The sequence below is a fragment of the Exophiala bonariae genome (assembly GCF_035927105.1).
Source record: "Exophiala bonariae strain CCFEE 5792 chromosome Unknown scaffold_11, whole genome shotgun sequence".
Classification (NCBI taxonomy): Eukaryota; Fungi; Ascomycota; class Eurotiomycetes; order Chaetothyriales; family Herpotrichiellaceae; genus Exophiala; species Exophiala bonariae.
In genome coordinates, this window is record NW_027042486.1 from 350,076 (window position 1) to 366,016 (window position 15,941).

The following is a 15,941-nucleotide window of genomic DNA, read 5'->3' on the forward strand; positions in this document are numbered from 1 at the left end:
ACACCCCTCTAGAGCTCGAGGAAAAATTCTGGGTGATTGACCCCTAATTCCTCCAATGTTTTGCGACGTTCCTCGACTGGAACCGTGTCCAAAGCTGGCTTTTGCGCATTGAAACGTCTGGCATACCACGAGGCGCTCAGTGCTGCAATTGGAATTAAGGCGACAAAGCAGAGCACAATTGTCAGACCCTTTTTGTAAAATGGAGGATCAGTGAATGCTTGCAGTACACCCACCGAAATGGCCTGAGCAAAGACATTGACAAATGCTGAGATGGTGGCCCGGTGTGTAAAGTTCGGCGTGTTTGTCGCAATCCAGGTCAGCTAAAGTCAATCACGACATGAGAGTCAGCAAAGATTTCCCATAAGAGGCATTTACCATTGGGGATTAAGGAGTGCACGGAAAACATATATCATGTGTGCATGCTGGGGGCGTTTTGGCGTAAGTCACTACCAGGCGATAGTTGACTCGATCCTCATCGGGTAGCTTTTAATTCTCATGGGCAAAAGAAAAAAGACCAATCGGTCGGAGGCAGGATGTTGGTTACTCACATTAATGGTGACAATTGGGTAGAGTCCTGTTGCTGAGAGTATGGCTCCTGCGTAACGTGTTGGGTTGTGGTGAGAAACTATCAACATGATGAGTCCCACAATTGAAAAACAGGATAAGCCAGCCACAAATGGTCCTCGGAGGGAGAGTCGATCGGAAACGTAAGGCACGCTCAGTGTGCTCACAAATGCCGCAGCATAAATTGGTACCGACATCAACTGGGCGCGGACAGAGGAGTAACCCATGCCCTTAATGATCGAAGGCATGAAGTTGGACAACCCGGCCAATGCTATCTGATTAGCAGCAAGAATGTAGGTCCATGAGATGAACATGGGTGATTTGAAAGCTGGTATGACCTCTTTCCACCGAATCTTTGATCCGGGCGTGTTATTTGCCCACTGAGTCCGGATGACTGCCATGCGTTTCTCCTCTGGAGTCCAGCCCCATTTCAGCTTTTCAGGGACTGGTGGAAGGAACACGAGAATGACTAGACCGAAGCAGGTGGAGAGCAAGCCTTCCACGAAGAAGAGCCATTGCCAAGGCGACCAGGGTGGTTTGTTCGAATAATCTTTGGTGATAGCGTAGGCGATCAAACCATTGAAAGCGCCTGCAAGACTGGCTGTGGAATATATGATACTACCTCGGAACGCAAGCTCCTTTGGCATATACCAGAGAGACAGATAAAGGCCGGTGGAGTGTGTGATGCCTTCTCCTACGCCAATAAGAATCCGAATAGCTGCCGCCTGCGGCCACGTTTTCACCTCGATGAAACAGATCATCTAGAATAAGTACAGCATAGTCAGATTTAGTTCGCCACGACCAGAGGCTGTCAGAAGACTCCAGCTTGTGTAAAAGACTCCAAAGCTCGAGACGTTGTAGAACATACCACGGCACCCCACAACGTCACACCAAGTCCAAATAAGACCGGCGGAGTTAGCTTTCGCAGAAATAACGAACCGAAAGGTTGAGAAACGATGAATCCAATATAGAACAACGAAACCACCTTTGCCCACTCTGAAGCACTTGCACCGATCGCCTTCTGCATACCTGCGACCTGTGCATTGCCGATGTCGGATCGATCCATCGCTGTGATCAAATATAATACTGTGAGTATTGGTAAAACCCAGAGATCCACCTTCCATAGCAGGCGACGTGCGAGGTTTTTGTCCCGCTCTGATATCTCTGGCCGAATGGTTGAAGAAGAAATGTCCTCGAATTTTTGGACAACGACAGTGTCGTCCTTCACGTCATGAACATCACCCATTCTGTCAGAGTGTATGGAGCGTCTGAGAAGAAAATTCAAAGATTGGTAACGGCAAGGAGCTGGGGCCAGAGAGCGTTTATGTACTTTTTGCATTGGGAGCGCCCATGACGCGTAGCGCAATTGCAGGGGATTCGAACTTTACATTCGAGGTTTTGATTCAGCCACGGAGTATTTAGGAATGTGGGGCATGCTGTGTCTCCATCTAGAGCTCGATCAATTAATCACTACTCCCCAGTTTTCCCCGCAAACATTGCGAGTGGGTCAAGTGGACATTGCGATCCGGAATGTGTGATAACAGTATAAGGGTAGCCAGCCGGTGGATTCCTTTTCTCCCATCTGGAGTCACTCTTTCCTAGGCATGCCGTCCTTTCTTACGTTGTGCGGGGAAATCGCCAGCATATATATGCCGACTCGCAATGTATGTCACCCGTTGCCACACACCCAAGAGGACGTTTCACTGCTTACTTTCCTACACTAGATTACCGAGCTTATCAGCATAGAACGACAATGAGGGCTAAGGCTTGTACTAAATGTCGACAGTGGAAAGCGAGATGTGACTATGATCAGGTTTCTGACGGCTGCACGCGGTGCCGGTCGCTTGGATTGCCATGTATCTTCGATGCAACTTTCAGGCGTTCGTCTAGGAACAAGTCTCTACAGCGTATGTCATCAGAGATTCAACGCCTCCAAGAGGCTTTAGATAATGCACAATCAGAGCGAGAGAACTCTGTTTTAAGAGCAACGGTTGACCTGAGCGATACAACCCTGGTCTATAATGATCCTTCACCAAGCCAATCAATCACCCTGCCTCAAATATCAACTACAGCAACACAATGCCGGACGATTGGTAATGTTACACTCAGCATTGCTCAAGTCAACGACTTGTTCAAGATCTATTTCGCTCGCTGTCATCGATATCTACCCTTTACAATGGTGACACAATCCCCTGACGCCATGTACTCAGATTGTCCACTTCTGTTCTGGGTCATATGTGCAGTAGCAGCTCACGACAAACTAAAATCACAACTGGCACCATTACTCAAGGTTCTTCTAGCTGACACGATTCACTCTCAGCCACGGACAATTGCAACAGTCCAAGCACTTCTCATCATGTCGACATGGCCCTTTTCGGTCACCGCTGTGGCAGACGATCCCTCAGACTTCTACTGCGGCATAGCAACTCAGATGGCTCTCCGACTGGGAGTCCATCGTCCAACTCAGTCTCACTTGCATACGTATGGCTCCGAGGAGCATGCCAGTGCCAGTGTTGTGAGTCGTGAGGTGCAACTCACCACTTGGATGGCATGTTTCATCGTGAGCCAAAGGAATTTTCTATTCCGGGGAGTTCCTCAGCCAGCATGGGTAGACGATCATCTGCTCAACGCCTTCGATGACTTCTTGGGTGATCCTGTATTAAGGCTACTTTGCCGCATCTTTCATACGCTAATGCAGGCTTATCTCTATGTGGGCGCGAAAGCGCCAACTGACTCCGGCATGCTTGCGCCTGCATCAAGATTGACAGCAGTGGCTTCTTGGGTGGACCAGTTAGCAAAATTGGAAGCAAAGTTTGTCGACGTGACGAACGATGCGGTCAAACATGCGTTTTTGACTACAAGAATGGGAATACTGGCCTTTTGTTTACTCGATGATATGCCAGTTTCTGAACAACTTCTCGAGCAGGTACAAAGTGCAAAACGGCATGCTTGTGATCTCATAGAGCTCGGATACGGACAAAATCTAGCCACTGCCCCTGCTCACGTCCGCAATGCCCTCAGCTACGCAGGGTTTATACTGATCAAGATTCTACGTGCAAGATTGATTTCGGATGCAGAAGTGCTCCAGGATCAAATTGAGAGGGTTCGACAGATCCTCAGTACAAGTGCACCGTCAGTTGATGACACATATCGAAAGGCCAGTCATATAATGCACATGCTTACATATGTTGAGGATAAACGGCTGTCACTACCGATATATACGAGGATGGGTGCCTCGGTTGTGTTTGACTTGCTGCGGATATGTGCAGAGCACAGGTCTGGAGCTTTTGTCGAGGCTGGGGGGACAGAAATCGATCTAGAAGGATTTGACTGGAATGTCTGGGAGTGTTTGACTTGAGCGAGGGCAAACACGGTAGAAAAGTTCTTTAACATTCGATTGTGATACAATATATGCAACAGAAAGAGTGCTTGACATCAAATATTGTATTCTTCAAAGTAATGATTGTGAGCCCAAGAGTTTTGCATATGTACTATACATTGTATACTTGACCAAGACCCGCCTTGCTTTGCTGTAACGATTGCTGTCAGGCATCCACTATAGCGAGAGGACGTACCGGCGAACCTGTTGCACCCACCAATTTCAAAGGCGAGAGAACGAAGAGGAAATCCTTCACTTTCGCCTTTGCGAGCCCTTCTAGATCAAGGACTTCGATGATGTGAATGCCATTTTCGAAAATGAGAATACCATGACAGGGCCGCATGTAGAAATTGGGTCCAGGTGCAACCTGCTCAAAGGAAATCGTGTCACCCCCAGCAGCTCGTACCTTGTGGTCCGCTAGCCACCTTCCACCACTAGCATCGACACCGGGAGTACCAGTCTTGTGACCAGTGTAGGCGGCTGCATCAGAGTATAATTGAGTCCACCCTGTTCGAATTAACACCACATCCCCCGCGTTAAGAACCGTGTCGCCAAGAGCTAGCTCGAGGTCTTGATCACTGATGCCTTCTCCCGGATCAAGACGAGTTTTCCCTTTCAATGTAGCAATGTCCAATAAAACTCCTCGACAAACCATGGGTTCTATTGTCTCGACTCCCAGCTGTTTGTAGGTCCCGCCCATGCAAGCGTCTTTCACTGCAATGCCCCCGCAGAGGACGCCATCTTTCGCAACATGGCAAAGCCCATCGATATGAGTGCCCACATGATCACCAGTAATGATGATTGCGTTTGAGCCCGAGCCTCCGGTGGTCGCTTGGATTTGGTCTCCGTGCCGTTTGCTCAGGGCTAGTGAAAAAGGTATATTTGAGGGTGATTGGGGCATACCATTATGCATCGAAACTCCAAGGTCGAAAATGCGCAGTCCTTGTCTCAACGCCGCCAGGAGAGCCATGTTGGGCCTTGGGCATAGTATTCCAAGCTTCTGCGAGAATTCTTTCACCAGCGAGGCTATCAATCTATATTTGCCTTGGCTAAGTTCTTGAGTCCATAGCGACTTCGGAATAATGGCTAGAGTGACATTGCGAGTTGGGAAGCTGGTGGTTGGGCCGTAGGCACGCATCCCTCCAAATAGGGGGGCGTTCGCCTCGAAAAGTCTCCACAATACCTCTTTAGTCGCTACCTAGTGGTTGCCTGGGATGCGGTTGGAGAATGGTTATTTTCAGGTTCGTCAAGGATGCTGAACCATTCTCGTCTTTGATCAGAGATGGAGTAGTGACACGTATTTGCGACTCTTTCGTGGTGGAGAACTAGCATAAGTATGTGACATGGTTTTCTGTCTATTCCATCTAGTAAGGTCTCACAACATCTAGATCTAAATATTCGCAGGCAATTGATCCACCAGTGCCTGAATTTGCTTGCGCTGTGTGTTTCTTTCTCCCATCGTCTAACTTTACTCTGTCGTGGCGTTAGCGTCCGTTCTCCACATAATATCCCTGATCTATGTGGTATCTCAGATAAGTTCCCCACAGAGGCACTGCTATATCTTCAATGGTCTGGGGTCGATGAATAGAGCCTTCGCAGTTGCAAGCACCTTGCCCTGACCGTCTTCAGCTCTAGCCTTCACCCATGTTTTCCTTCCCTGTCTTTCCACCGCCCACCCACGACATAGGATCACCCCTGGAGTTTCAATCGCTGCTTTATAGTCCACCGTCATGGTTGCAGTGGCAGGTGCTCCAGTCCCTGACACCTCTGCCGCTACTGAGCCTGTTATCTGGTCCAAAATCATAGCATTGAAGCCGCCGTGTGCCCGCCCCGTTTTTCCATCGAGTCCAGACCCAATCGAAATGATGAAACACTGCTCCCACGGGACAATAGCATCCGCTTCGGCGGTAAGTCGTTTGAAATTTACCTGAGCGCGGATTGCGTCCGAAGTGTAGAGAGTCTGCTTGAACATGCTATTTGAGATGTCGCTGTCGCCGGCTGTGCCAACACCACGAGCCGGGACCTCCATTGCTGAGATATCTGATTGTAGCAGCTTTTGGCACCATGGAATATCGAAATCGGTGTGAGACTTCATGATGATGATAGATGCTGACACCTCTATAAATATGTTTGTTCTGATTGCTAGATGTTGGTCGTGCTGGACTTATGCCGGGGGTCCAAGACGGTGAACTCTTCTCTACCATAGATATAGGTAAGTCAACTCACACCACTTTCTTGAAACATTATGGGAATGAGAAGAGTTGAACCGACCATCTACGAGTAGAGATTAATTATCTGATTCAGTTAAAGCCATCTTGAGGTGAGTTTAACAGGATCCCAGTGCCGGAGACCAGGATGATCGGTGATGCTTTGGACCTCGGCAAGTCAAGAAGGAGATTTCAAGTTTGCTCAGTTTGCACCCACTAATCCTGATATAGCCTGGCTCAAATGCTAGAATGAACTAGTGTTTGTCCTAGCTACTAATGCAATTCGGGATCAAACCCCCAGATCAAAGACGAAATAGCCGCATCACTCCTTGCACAATTTGATCTCGGGTTCTCACCATCGCCATCTATCAAGTCACAATCCAATGTAGCAATGGATGCTCGCAGGCACCAATCTTCAGTCAATGCAGCTGCAGGTGCTCCCCCCTTCCGAGTTTTCCCATGACGCTGATCACTCCTTCCTAGTGCGATGCTTGTCGCTTTAAGAAGACCAAGGTAAGCGGTGGCAGTCTTAACACTGACAGCAGCCATGTTGATGAAACTCAGTGTTCACGAGAACGCCCGGTATGCTACACATGTATTCAAAGCGGATCAGAATGCCATTATAGTGGTAAGGTCGTCAGATCTCCGCTGACGCGAGCGTGTGTACTGTTCGACACCTCCATGCATCTGACATACTTATCCAATGCTTCAGGTATCTATCAAATGTTGAGCGGCGCGTTCGTGATCTAGAGTCTTTATTCTCACGGTTGCTTCCGGATATAGATCTTGAAAATGCTTTGGCATCCACCCCCGATTCATTGGCCCCCATTCAAACACCGCCGCCCATACCTCAACATCCATTTGCTCAAATAGCGAGTCCTACTTCAGAAATTGACAATGGATTGGAGACGGTACCCGATACGGCACCGAGTGGCGCAGAAGGGTACGACTGGACCGAAGAGACATCTTTGGACTATCTAGCTGATGGGATGGCGGCATTGCGTATTGAGCCAACTGGTGCTGGCTACCTAGGTGAGTTGTTAGCCAGTACTTCTTCCACTCAATCTCATCTGTGTCTGTAGGTTCAACATCCGGCGTTGCATTCCTGCGATCTCTGCTACTTTGGCTTGGAAACCCTAGGCTCTTGACTGAAAGTCACTTCCGAGCCGCTGATCTCGTTGGCGAATCACCTGCCATGCTTGCGGCCTCTTCCCACTTTTCCAATACCGCACTCTCTCGGCAGATCGAGAGTAAGCTCATTGAAGCGTACTTCGAGAACTACCATGTCGTGTATCCTTTTGTGCATGAGCCCACATTTCGAGCTCAATATCATGAGATCATCTCACGACCTGTGAGCGCTTCCTGGAAACTACTGCTCTCCACTGTGCTAGCGCTAGGGTCTTGGTCATCTGGACAAACTCAAACAGAGCTTGATGAACAACTCTACCGCCGCTCAATATCTCTTGGCGAAGATGAGTCAATCTTTGAAATCGCGAATCTCACTACAATTCAGGCACTTGTGCTGATGAGCAATCTTGCTCAGAAAAGGAACAGACCGAACACTGGCTGGAATATGCTAGGGCTCGCTACCCGCATGGCACTCAGCCTGGGATTGCACCGTGAGCATCCAACCTGGAATATTGGTATCCTACATCAAGAAATGCGGCGTAGGGTCTGGTGGGGCCTTTTCCTGTTTGATAGCGGCGCTTCAACAACCTTTGGACGGCCAATACTACTCCCCGACCACAACTCCATGGACACCAAGCATATACTGAACATTGATGATGAGGTAAGGCTGCGTTTCCAAGGAACGAGGCTTCGTTAACATCTTGCAGGACCTCACACCCAAGACCTCCAACCAACCAACGGAGTCATCAAAACCAACAATATACTCTAGCATGAAAGCGCAGTCAGGCTTTCATGTCGAATCCAATTATATCTCGAATCGATTACTACTGCATGGTTCTGTTTCTCCGGTCGACGCGCTGCTAATGAATGCTACCTTGGATAATTGGGCTGTCAATTTACCAGGTTACTTTCATCTCAATAATAATCCTCAGAATTCAGAACCTTGGTACACATTCGCCCGTGCTCGTCTACATTGGCGTTTATGGAATTTCAAGATCATCCTCTTGCGTCAAGTTTTAATGCGCCAAGTAATGAAAAGTGGTGGAGAGATCTTGTCCGGTGTACCTATTTCAGAAGCTGAAAAGTGCAGCGACATTTGTCTGCAGGCGGCCCATCTCACTATCAATTCCATTGATAATTACCTACGTCATTCAGAACGGACCAAATTGGTTCTTTGGTATTCAACGTAAGATGCCCAGCTGCTCAGCCACCAGAAGTGTAATGTGCTAATCTATTCTAGATATTTTCTGTTCCATGCTGCATTGGCAACACTGATACCGATACTGGCTGGAAATGATTCCCAAGATATTGAGCTTCGAAAAACAGACATAAGAATGGCCCGTGATCTCTTCTTGCAAGTCCTTGCGGGCAATTCTCTAGCAGCTCAATGTGCTGATATTATTGACCGATTGCAGCCTAGTGCGTCGTTGGATACACTAGTCAACCTCGATAACATCCCCACGGATTGGATGGGAGGAATGTCGCAGTTTCCAGAAGACCCGAATGCATTCTTCACAACATTCGGATGGGAAGACGTCAGCACAGATTTCTGACTGGGTGACTCCACTCGATCCTTTATGTTCCTCAGCAAGAGATGATCAAGTTCGGCTCAAGAAGATGACGTTTGATAAGATCGGCATTCAGAAGGTCATTGTTCTCAACACGAGTCAAGGCCAATTCTCGAGAGCATTCAATACCAGCCTGAAGGTGTCTCTCTACCAGGCGTTCCTTGGCGACCTCCGGTGACACATCAACGAACCATCTTTTGAAGAAGGTTAGGCTGCAGCTCAAGACCAAGACACAGGGTCACATACCTTTCATCAACCTTGTTTCCGATCTGGTTCCAAGGGGTTTGATTGAACAGTGTATAGTTGCCCTCGAGTATGACGATTCGGTTTCTCGACGAGATCTCGATATCATCAGCTACTGGATCTTGCACACGATGATCGAAACTGGGCGCTCTTATCGAATATACGGATTCGTCGACAAACGTAACAGGCGCCTCCTTCAGTTTCATCACAAGTTGTACAAAGGCTGCAGCGTCGAAAGTGAAGGGCGCCCCTCTGCGGCGAACTGCCAAACAAGGGTCGGGAAACAGTGCCAATGCAGCCTTGGAGTAGTGGAAGCCATCCTGGTTTCAACGACACATCAGTACAGGTATCCCCCGTATGAGGAATCGATGCATACCATTGGCACCACGGCGACGAAACCAGCATTCTTTTTCGAGAGCTTCCGCATTAGCCCAGATGAGATGGTAGATTTTCCAGAGCCGGGAATCCCAGCCAGTGCAATGAGCATTCGTTGCCGTGGGTTTGTGGCTTGCCTTTCCAAAAGGACGTCGATCCGCTGGAACACAGTCTCAATGACTTGTTCAAGCGCCAAGAAGCTGCAGTCCAGAATCATATTGATCGCCTGAGATTGTATATCCTGAATTGTGTGAAAAATTGACGTCTCCTAGCTCTCAATTTCAGGTTGAGGCTTATCATGTCCCGGGCGGCACCTTTACAAACAGCTCAGCTTTGCTGCAAGCTCTACGGCACGCGCCCATCGGAGGTCCAACGAGTACGATGATCGGCGGTAGTAAGCCTTAAGGAACAGGCCCGTATTCTGACGACTACACGAGTGGGCCCGGCCAACATTCGCCCGCTCGGAGAGTGGTCAACTCCATGCTTGAACATATTCATCATGCCCTTGGTCGGTACAGCCTTCTCCAGGCCTATCGGATCGAATGAATCATCCAAAGTAACGTTCATCCTTCATTGGTCAACATTTCAGCAGCCTTGTCTCCCAACCCAAACTTTTGGGGCTTGCAAGCACTAGTCACAGTTCGGATATGAGACGTTGGTCCCAATCATGATTTCTAGCTGCATCAATCCTGTAGCTGTTTTTGCGCGGGGGCAGAAGCAGATCCCTGTGGCCTGCGGACTTTTCCTTCGCACACCATCAATTTAGTACGTGCTAGTGCCTATTACTTGGATTTCGTACCAGGAAGGTGATTTCCGGGGGAGAAAAAACCCTGGAAGCGTCATAGTGCGCCCGGGCGGCTGTCGGCCGTAGGTTCACTGGTATTGCCAGCGATCTGCTCAGCGAAACATGTCTAGAGACGGCTAATCAATAGCCGACCTCACCTCCAATGTTGAGCTAACAAGGTACCCCACACTCAGCTTTCTATGTTCATTGGTTCGGGCGACTGTCGACCGTGAAGCGAAGTAACCGTAGGACTCCATCTCTCCACAGATCCTACCCCATGTGGCCAATACCTTTCTGGGTATGATCCTGTACCAGTTGGGAAGTCGGGAATTGATTTATAAAATTCTCCAAATTCCCCAGGAAATCTTTGAACTTAATGAACAACATCTGCCCACAGGATCGGTGGTCAACGCTCCCTACTACATCATTTTGCGAAGAGTCTATCCGCTTGTAATCACTCGAATCCATTCACAATGGTACGAACGGAACCCACTGATGACCAGGCGCTGTTTGCCGCTTCCGGGAAGGGAGTCATGCGACAGCTGCGCGAGAATCCCTACATCCTAGGATTGGCTTCCGTGAGTTCCTGCATGCAGTTGTTGATATACCCTACTAAAAAACCCCCCAGTTTGCTTCCCTCGGAGGATTTCTCTTCGGATACGATCAAGGTGTCGTCTCCGGTGTCTTGACAATGGAATCATTTGCAGTTCGTTTCCCAAGAATTTATATGGACAGTGGATTTAAAGGATGGTTTGTCTCGAGTTTGCTCTTGGCTGCTTGGTTCGGATCGCTCATCAATGGTCCAATTGCCGATCGCTATGGCCGTAGAGGCTCAATTATTATGGCAGTTGTCGTCTTTACATTGGGATCGGCCGTTCAGGCAGGTGCTATATCGGTCGGCATGGTCTTTGCTGGCCGAGCCGTTGCCGGACTTGCGGTTGGAATGTTGACCATGATTGTACCAATGTACATGTCTGAGGTCTCGACACCCGGGATTCGAGGTACTCTCGTTGTGCTTCAACAATTGAGTATCACTCTTGGCATCTTGGTCAGCTACTGGCTCGAGTTTGGAACGGCCTATATCGGTGGTCACAGATGTGCCCCTAACATTCCCTACTCGGGAGGTTCCTCATCGTCACCCACCTTCAATCCACTCCGAGACGTTGGACCCAACGGGTGTACCGGACAAAGCGATGCGTCTTGGCGTGTTCCTTTTGCCTTGCAAATCCTTCCTGGTCTCATTCTTGGTATTGGGATGCTATTCTTCCCTGAATCTCCACGCTATCTCTTGATGCGCCAAAAGGACGAACTCGCCCTCTCTGCCCTCGCAAGACTCCGTCGTGGAGATCCCGGTGATTCACTACTCCGTACCGAGTTTCTTGCCATCAAGGCTGAAGTCCGTTTCGAGGAATCGTATGCACGTGACAAATATCCTGGAAAATCCGGCCTCAAACTTTACCTCGCCGAGTACAAATCACTTATTTCGACTCGCCCTGCTTTCAAACGCCTTTCTGTAGGCTGCTGTGTCATGTTCTTTCAGCAATTCCTGTTTTGCAATGGGATGATCTATTATGCGCCTTTCATCTTCGGACAATTGGGCCTCAAAGGCCAGACGACGTCCTTGTTGGCGACCGGAGTATATGGTATTGTCAACACACTTTCGACACTCCCTGCACTTTTCTTGATCGACAAGGTCGGGCGACGCCCACTCCTGATGTGCGGGGCCTTTGGATGCTTCGTTTCGCTCACGGTTGTGGGATCAATCATCGGCAGATATGGTTCCACCCTTCAAACGGAGAAAGCTGCAGCATGGACCGGTATAGCATTCATCTACATCTACGACATCAACTTCTCTTATTCATTCGCACCAATCGGGTGGGTTCTACCGTCTGAGATCTTCACACTCGCAAATCGCTCCAAAGCCATGTCCATTACAACCAGCACAACATGGATGTGCAATTTCATCATCGGCCTGGTCACTCCAGACATGCTGGAGACACTCACATGGGGTACCTACATCTTTTTCGCAATGTTCGCTCTCATGTCACTGGGATTTGTCTATTATTTCGTCCCAGAGACCAGAGGCAAGAGTCTCGAGGACATGGATGTGATTTTCGGCGATACGGCGGCTCACGAAGAGAAGATGCGGCTTTTCAATATTGCCAACGAGCTGTCTGAGAGTCTGGTTGATGGGCAGAAGAAGCAGAGTTTGGCAGAAGAAGTTGAATCCAAACCCTAGAAAGGGTACAACTCAGGATACATTGGGTGTAAAAGCGTACTTATCCTGGAAGATGTGGAGATATTGCGAACGCGAGTCCAGAAAAAGAAATGAACTATCAGACGATTCATAAGCCAAGAATGAAATAGTTGGAATCAGCGGATGAGAATAGTACACTTTTGATTTGGATCTTATTTTTTTCGTTTTGGCTTGTTCTCCGTAGATTATTCAGACCCTTTCCAACGCGATGCGCGCCACTTCAAGGGCTGTGTCCCCAACCCTAGCGCCGAGTCGGTATGCTGTTTCATTCACGGCAGAGATAATGCCCTCTGTCAGCGTCGACCTGCCGTCGCCGATGCACGCCGAGTCCGCGGCGACTGTAGCAGCGGCAACACCCTCAGAATCGAGAACAGGAAGGGAGGCAGCACCTGCACGATCAGCCCCGAAGCCGGCATCATTGAAGAAAACAAGGCGTGGCCTAAATGAACGCGTCATTCCAGCCGCGATTGCACCGCCATGGCTACCGCTCGCCACGACCAAGCCTGCATGCCCCAAAGTCGCGAGCGAGATGGAATCTATGCAAAGGACGCCGTGGATAAAGGCGCGTCCCTCAACAAGTGCTTCCACGTTGGCATGAGGCCAAGGCGCGGATCTCAAGAGCTCCACTGCTTGTTCGACAGTTTGGCCGTTCTTTACGCCACACATAGCCGCAAGTTTATTGACTCGACTGATGATCCCCCGTTGGAACATGTCTGCACCGTCGCCGACACGGGCGCTGTCGGTAGCCACGGCGGCCATAGCCATGCCGTGGTGTTCTGCCCAAAGCAGGCCTCTGACCCCTGCTTCATCTCGACCAATGCCGCAGTCGTGATGTATAGCAGCGCGAGCGCCAGCTTTTGCCGAGAAATATGTCGCGGAAATCGCGGCATTCGAACCACCAACAACGATGGCGCCGTCTGCTTCAGCAGGAAGATTTGACACGCCGTCAACCACCAGAACGCGAACGTTCATACCACTGCCGCCACCGTGACAACAGCAATTGTTCTGGTATCGCTTATCTGCCTCACTGCAGATGGTGGTGAGCTCCAGGTATTTTAAAGTTTTATGGGTGGAATTATTGGCAGCTAGGAGGAGCTGAATTGGCGTCGTGCTGGGCGACCTTTAAATGACCTTGGAGCAGAGTAATGGGGGTTTGTATGCCAAAAGATCAAAGATAGGAGGCGTTTTGAGAATGGCTGCAAACAATCCAGAACCCGCTAATATGCAAAGCAAAGACGTCGAACATCAGTTCATGCTACTCCGTCTCTAGCGCCTACAGAAGCTCGGACTTGTCAATTTGTAGTGGCCCTTACCTTGCTTGAACCAGAGCCTCTTCCCAGATCTGTAAGCTATGCTATCAAAGAAGCAGTAAGCATGACAAGTCCTCCAAACCCATCCATTCCCGAGCACCATGCCTGCCAATTCTCAGTGCTGGTCGAAGAACTTATGGCATTCGACGAATTATCCAGCATTGCTGCATCACCACAATATACATAGCCTTCGGCTAGTTTAACCAGCTCACCACTTGCAGCCAATGCAAAGTCAGTCGGAGCTCCATGTTCTCTCTCGACTTCTGCCTTCCATAACATAGCATCCCCTGCTTCCCATAGCTGTTTCTTCGCTGGTAGTGGTGCTAGAATAAGCTCAGTTTTTGGATCACATGGTACTACTGACTCGTAGACCAGCAAATTCACAACACTATAGATAACTGCCAATCTTAGATTCACTTAGTACCTCCATAAAGTCGTTGGATGAAGTGGGTAGCGGACCAACCTTCGTCTTGATTCCTCAAAAATCCAATTTTCCCAGCTGCTTTCGAGATTGTAGCTGCTTGAAGAGGGCCAGGGTTCGCATGTGATATCGCAGTGACACAGTTGTTTACCTATCACCTAAAGGTTTCAAGATTAGACCTAAGATATGAAAGGAGGAGAAGCTCGATGTACCGTCACCGTTGCCAGTAAGAGAGAATCATGGGTCTGGTGGTCCGTCTCGCCTTCGCCCATACGGACGAGAAGGTAAATGGAGAGGGCTTGCATAGCGGCAAGTAGTTTCCATTTGTTTAGCTTCAGACTCTAAAGTTACCCATCAGATCCTTGTAATTTTTCTTCCTGCAATCCGCGCGGACTCGACGTACCTCTTCACACAATTGTTCACATTCCATCCGCACAACCTTCCAGAACAACTTTCTGCTCCCTGTAACTCCACTGTCGATCATATGGAGCAGACTAATACAGTTGTTCAGTGGCTCCATGTTGACAGTCTCAACATCTGAAGATAACAAATGCGGATGGATGAAAGGTGGAAGGGTTTTGTGACGCAATATCATCAGGGGATAAGATTTTAGGGTATGGAATATAAGATTAGTGATTTTCTGCGATCCACTCCTCATTTGTAATCGCAGTTTAAGTGATCGATATTTCGATGCTGGGGCTCCCGGTATCGATGCAAGCGGAGAAGAGTTCAGTTGTGGCACTTGAACTGTTCGACTGGTCGAATTGATCGAGCTACGAGCTAAAGATACTAGTGAGCCCGATGATGGGAATTGAGTAGTCTGTTCATCCGCCTGTGGGTTCAAAAAGTAGGTGAAATCAATATCTGGATCGTTCCATTCAAGGTATTCCACTCCAGTGTTTGCGAAATCCAGGTCGAATGCGAATAGCCCACTGTCGAGATTCGTTTCTTCATCGTAGCTTTCTTCTTGGCTGTTTTCGACATTGAGAGAATCTGGCATCAATGAAGCGCGATCTCCCGCTCTCAGATCGGCAGAATATTTTTTTACTTGGTATTGCCCCGTACCTTTCGGCGTGTTCGATGGATATTGGCACTCGATGGCCTTTGTTCTGCACCCCGAGCAATTAGGCTGCCGCTTATCACAACGTACTTTCCTCCTGGCACAAGAATGGCAAGATCTTATCCGAGTGGGAATAGAAGCTCTGCGAGATCGGCAATAGTATCCATGCCTTTTCAACGTGGATTCTTCAACTCGTTAGTACAGACTCGGTGTCTACCAGACACATCCCGTGGATGTACATCTTACGCTTGTCGAACGGTTTATTGCACTGCTCGCACCGCAAAATCAATTGTTTCTCCATTGCACATTCAAACTCGGCCGCAGTCCGCCATGGTTTCGAGGATTGAGGTACCTTTGTTGAAGTCCGGCAAGTTTTTGGCATTTGTCAGCCCAACCGACTATCATTACGTGGACCATCCTCGTTCGGGACGGGACATTTTGTAAACCCAAACCCTTGCGATTGACCAGTCACGCACTAAATGGTTCGTCACTCCCCACTTATCATCGGGAAGCGACAAAATGCTTCCTCCTTCTTCCTTATGGACGGGCACGAATACAATACTGTCCCGTCAGATCTAGTTTGTATCCCTGAGCTGTGTTCCTAGGTATAAGTGAGTCCTCCCTGACCCATGCATAGTAAAATTG

General features: G+C 48.9%; 8 protein-coding genes across 8 annotated transcripts; 3 read left to right on the top strand and 5 right to left on the bottom strand.

The window, feature by feature from the left end:
- Window positions 1-8: 8 nt before the first annotated feature.
- LTR84_001780 (uncharacterized protein) lies at window positions 9-1,810 on the bottom strand (the record flags this gene model as incomplete). Its single annotated transcript, XM_064845398.1, has 3 exons — window positions 9-320; window positions 549-1,325; window positions 1,433-1,810. The coding sequence occupies 3 exons, from the start codon at window positions 1,808-1,810 to the stop codon at window positions 9-11; spliced, it is 1,467 nt and encodes a 488-aa protein (XP_064706943.1).
- Window positions 1,811-2,473: 663 nt separating this feature from the next.
- On the top strand, window positions 2,474-3,922 carry LTR84_001781 (uncharacterized protein; the record flags this gene model as incomplete). Its single annotated transcript, XM_064845399.1, has 1 exon — window positions 2,474-3,922. One exon carries the CDS (start codon window positions 2,474-2,476, stop codon window positions 3,920-3,922), a length of 1,449 nt encoding a protein of 482 aa, XP_064706944.1.
- Window positions 3,923-4,109: 187 nt separating this feature from the next.
- Window positions 4,110-5,081, bottom strand: LTR84_001782 (uncharacterized protein; the record flags this gene model as incomplete). The annotated part of the gene is made up of 1 exon (XM_064845400.1): window positions 4,110-5,081. One exon carries the CDS (start codon window positions 5,079-5,081, stop codon window positions 4,110-4,112), a length of 972 nt encoding a protein of 323 aa, XP_064706945.1.
- A 417-nt stretch (window positions 5,082-5,498) lies between these two features.
- On the bottom strand, window positions 5,499-6,038 carry LTR84_001783 (uncharacterized protein; the record flags this gene model as incomplete). Its single annotated transcript, XM_064845401.1, has 1 exon — window positions 5,499-6,038. The coding sequence occupies one exon, from the start codon at window positions 6,036-6,038 to the stop codon at window positions 5,499-5,501; it is 540 nt and encodes a 179-aa protein (XP_064706946.1).
- A 659-nt stretch (window positions 6,039-6,697) lies between these two features.
- On the top strand, window positions 6,698-8,831 carry LTR84_001784 (uncharacterized protein; the record flags this gene model as incomplete). The annotated part of the gene is made up of 5 exons (XM_064845402.1): window positions 6,698-6,732; window positions 6,863-7,182; window positions 7,233-7,939; window positions 7,986-8,362; window positions 8,519-8,831. 5 exons carry the CDS (start codon window positions 6,698-6,700, stop codon window positions 8,829-8,831), a joined length of 1,752 nt encoding a protein of 583 aa, XP_064706947.1.
- Window positions 8,832-8,862: 31 nt separating this feature from the next.
- Window positions 8,863-9,681, bottom strand: LTR84_001785 (uncharacterized protein; the record flags this gene model as incomplete). The annotated part of the gene is made up of 3 exons (XM_064845403.1): window positions 8,863-9,040; window positions 9,093-9,409; window positions 9,466-9,681. The coding sequence occupies 3 exons, from the start codon at window positions 9,679-9,681 to the stop codon at window positions 8,863-8,865; spliced, it is 711 nt and encodes a 236-aa protein (XP_064706948.1).
- A 1,040-nt stretch (window positions 9,682-10,721) lies between these two features.
- On the top strand, window positions 10,722-12,487 carry LTR84_001786 (uncharacterized protein; the record flags this gene model as incomplete). The annotated part of the gene is made up of 2 exons (XM_064845404.1): window positions 10,722-10,826; window positions 10,877-12,487. The coding sequence occupies 2 exons, from the start codon at window positions 10,722-10,724 to the stop codon at window positions 12,485-12,487; spliced, it is 1,716 nt and encodes a 571-aa protein (XP_064706949.1).
- A 207-nt stretch (window positions 12,488-12,694) lies between these two features.
- On the bottom strand, window positions 12,695-14,541 carry LTR84_001787 (uncharacterized protein; the record flags this gene model as incomplete). Its single annotated transcript, XM_064845405.1, has 5 exons — window positions 12,695-13,625; window positions 13,819-13,859; window positions 13,999-14,213; window positions 14,279-14,387; window positions 14,449-14,541. The coding sequence occupies 5 exons, from the start codon at window positions 14,539-14,541 to the stop codon at window positions 12,695-12,697; spliced, it is 1,389 nt and encodes a 462-aa protein (XP_064706950.1).
- Window positions 14,542-15,941: the final 1,400 nt, after the last annotated feature.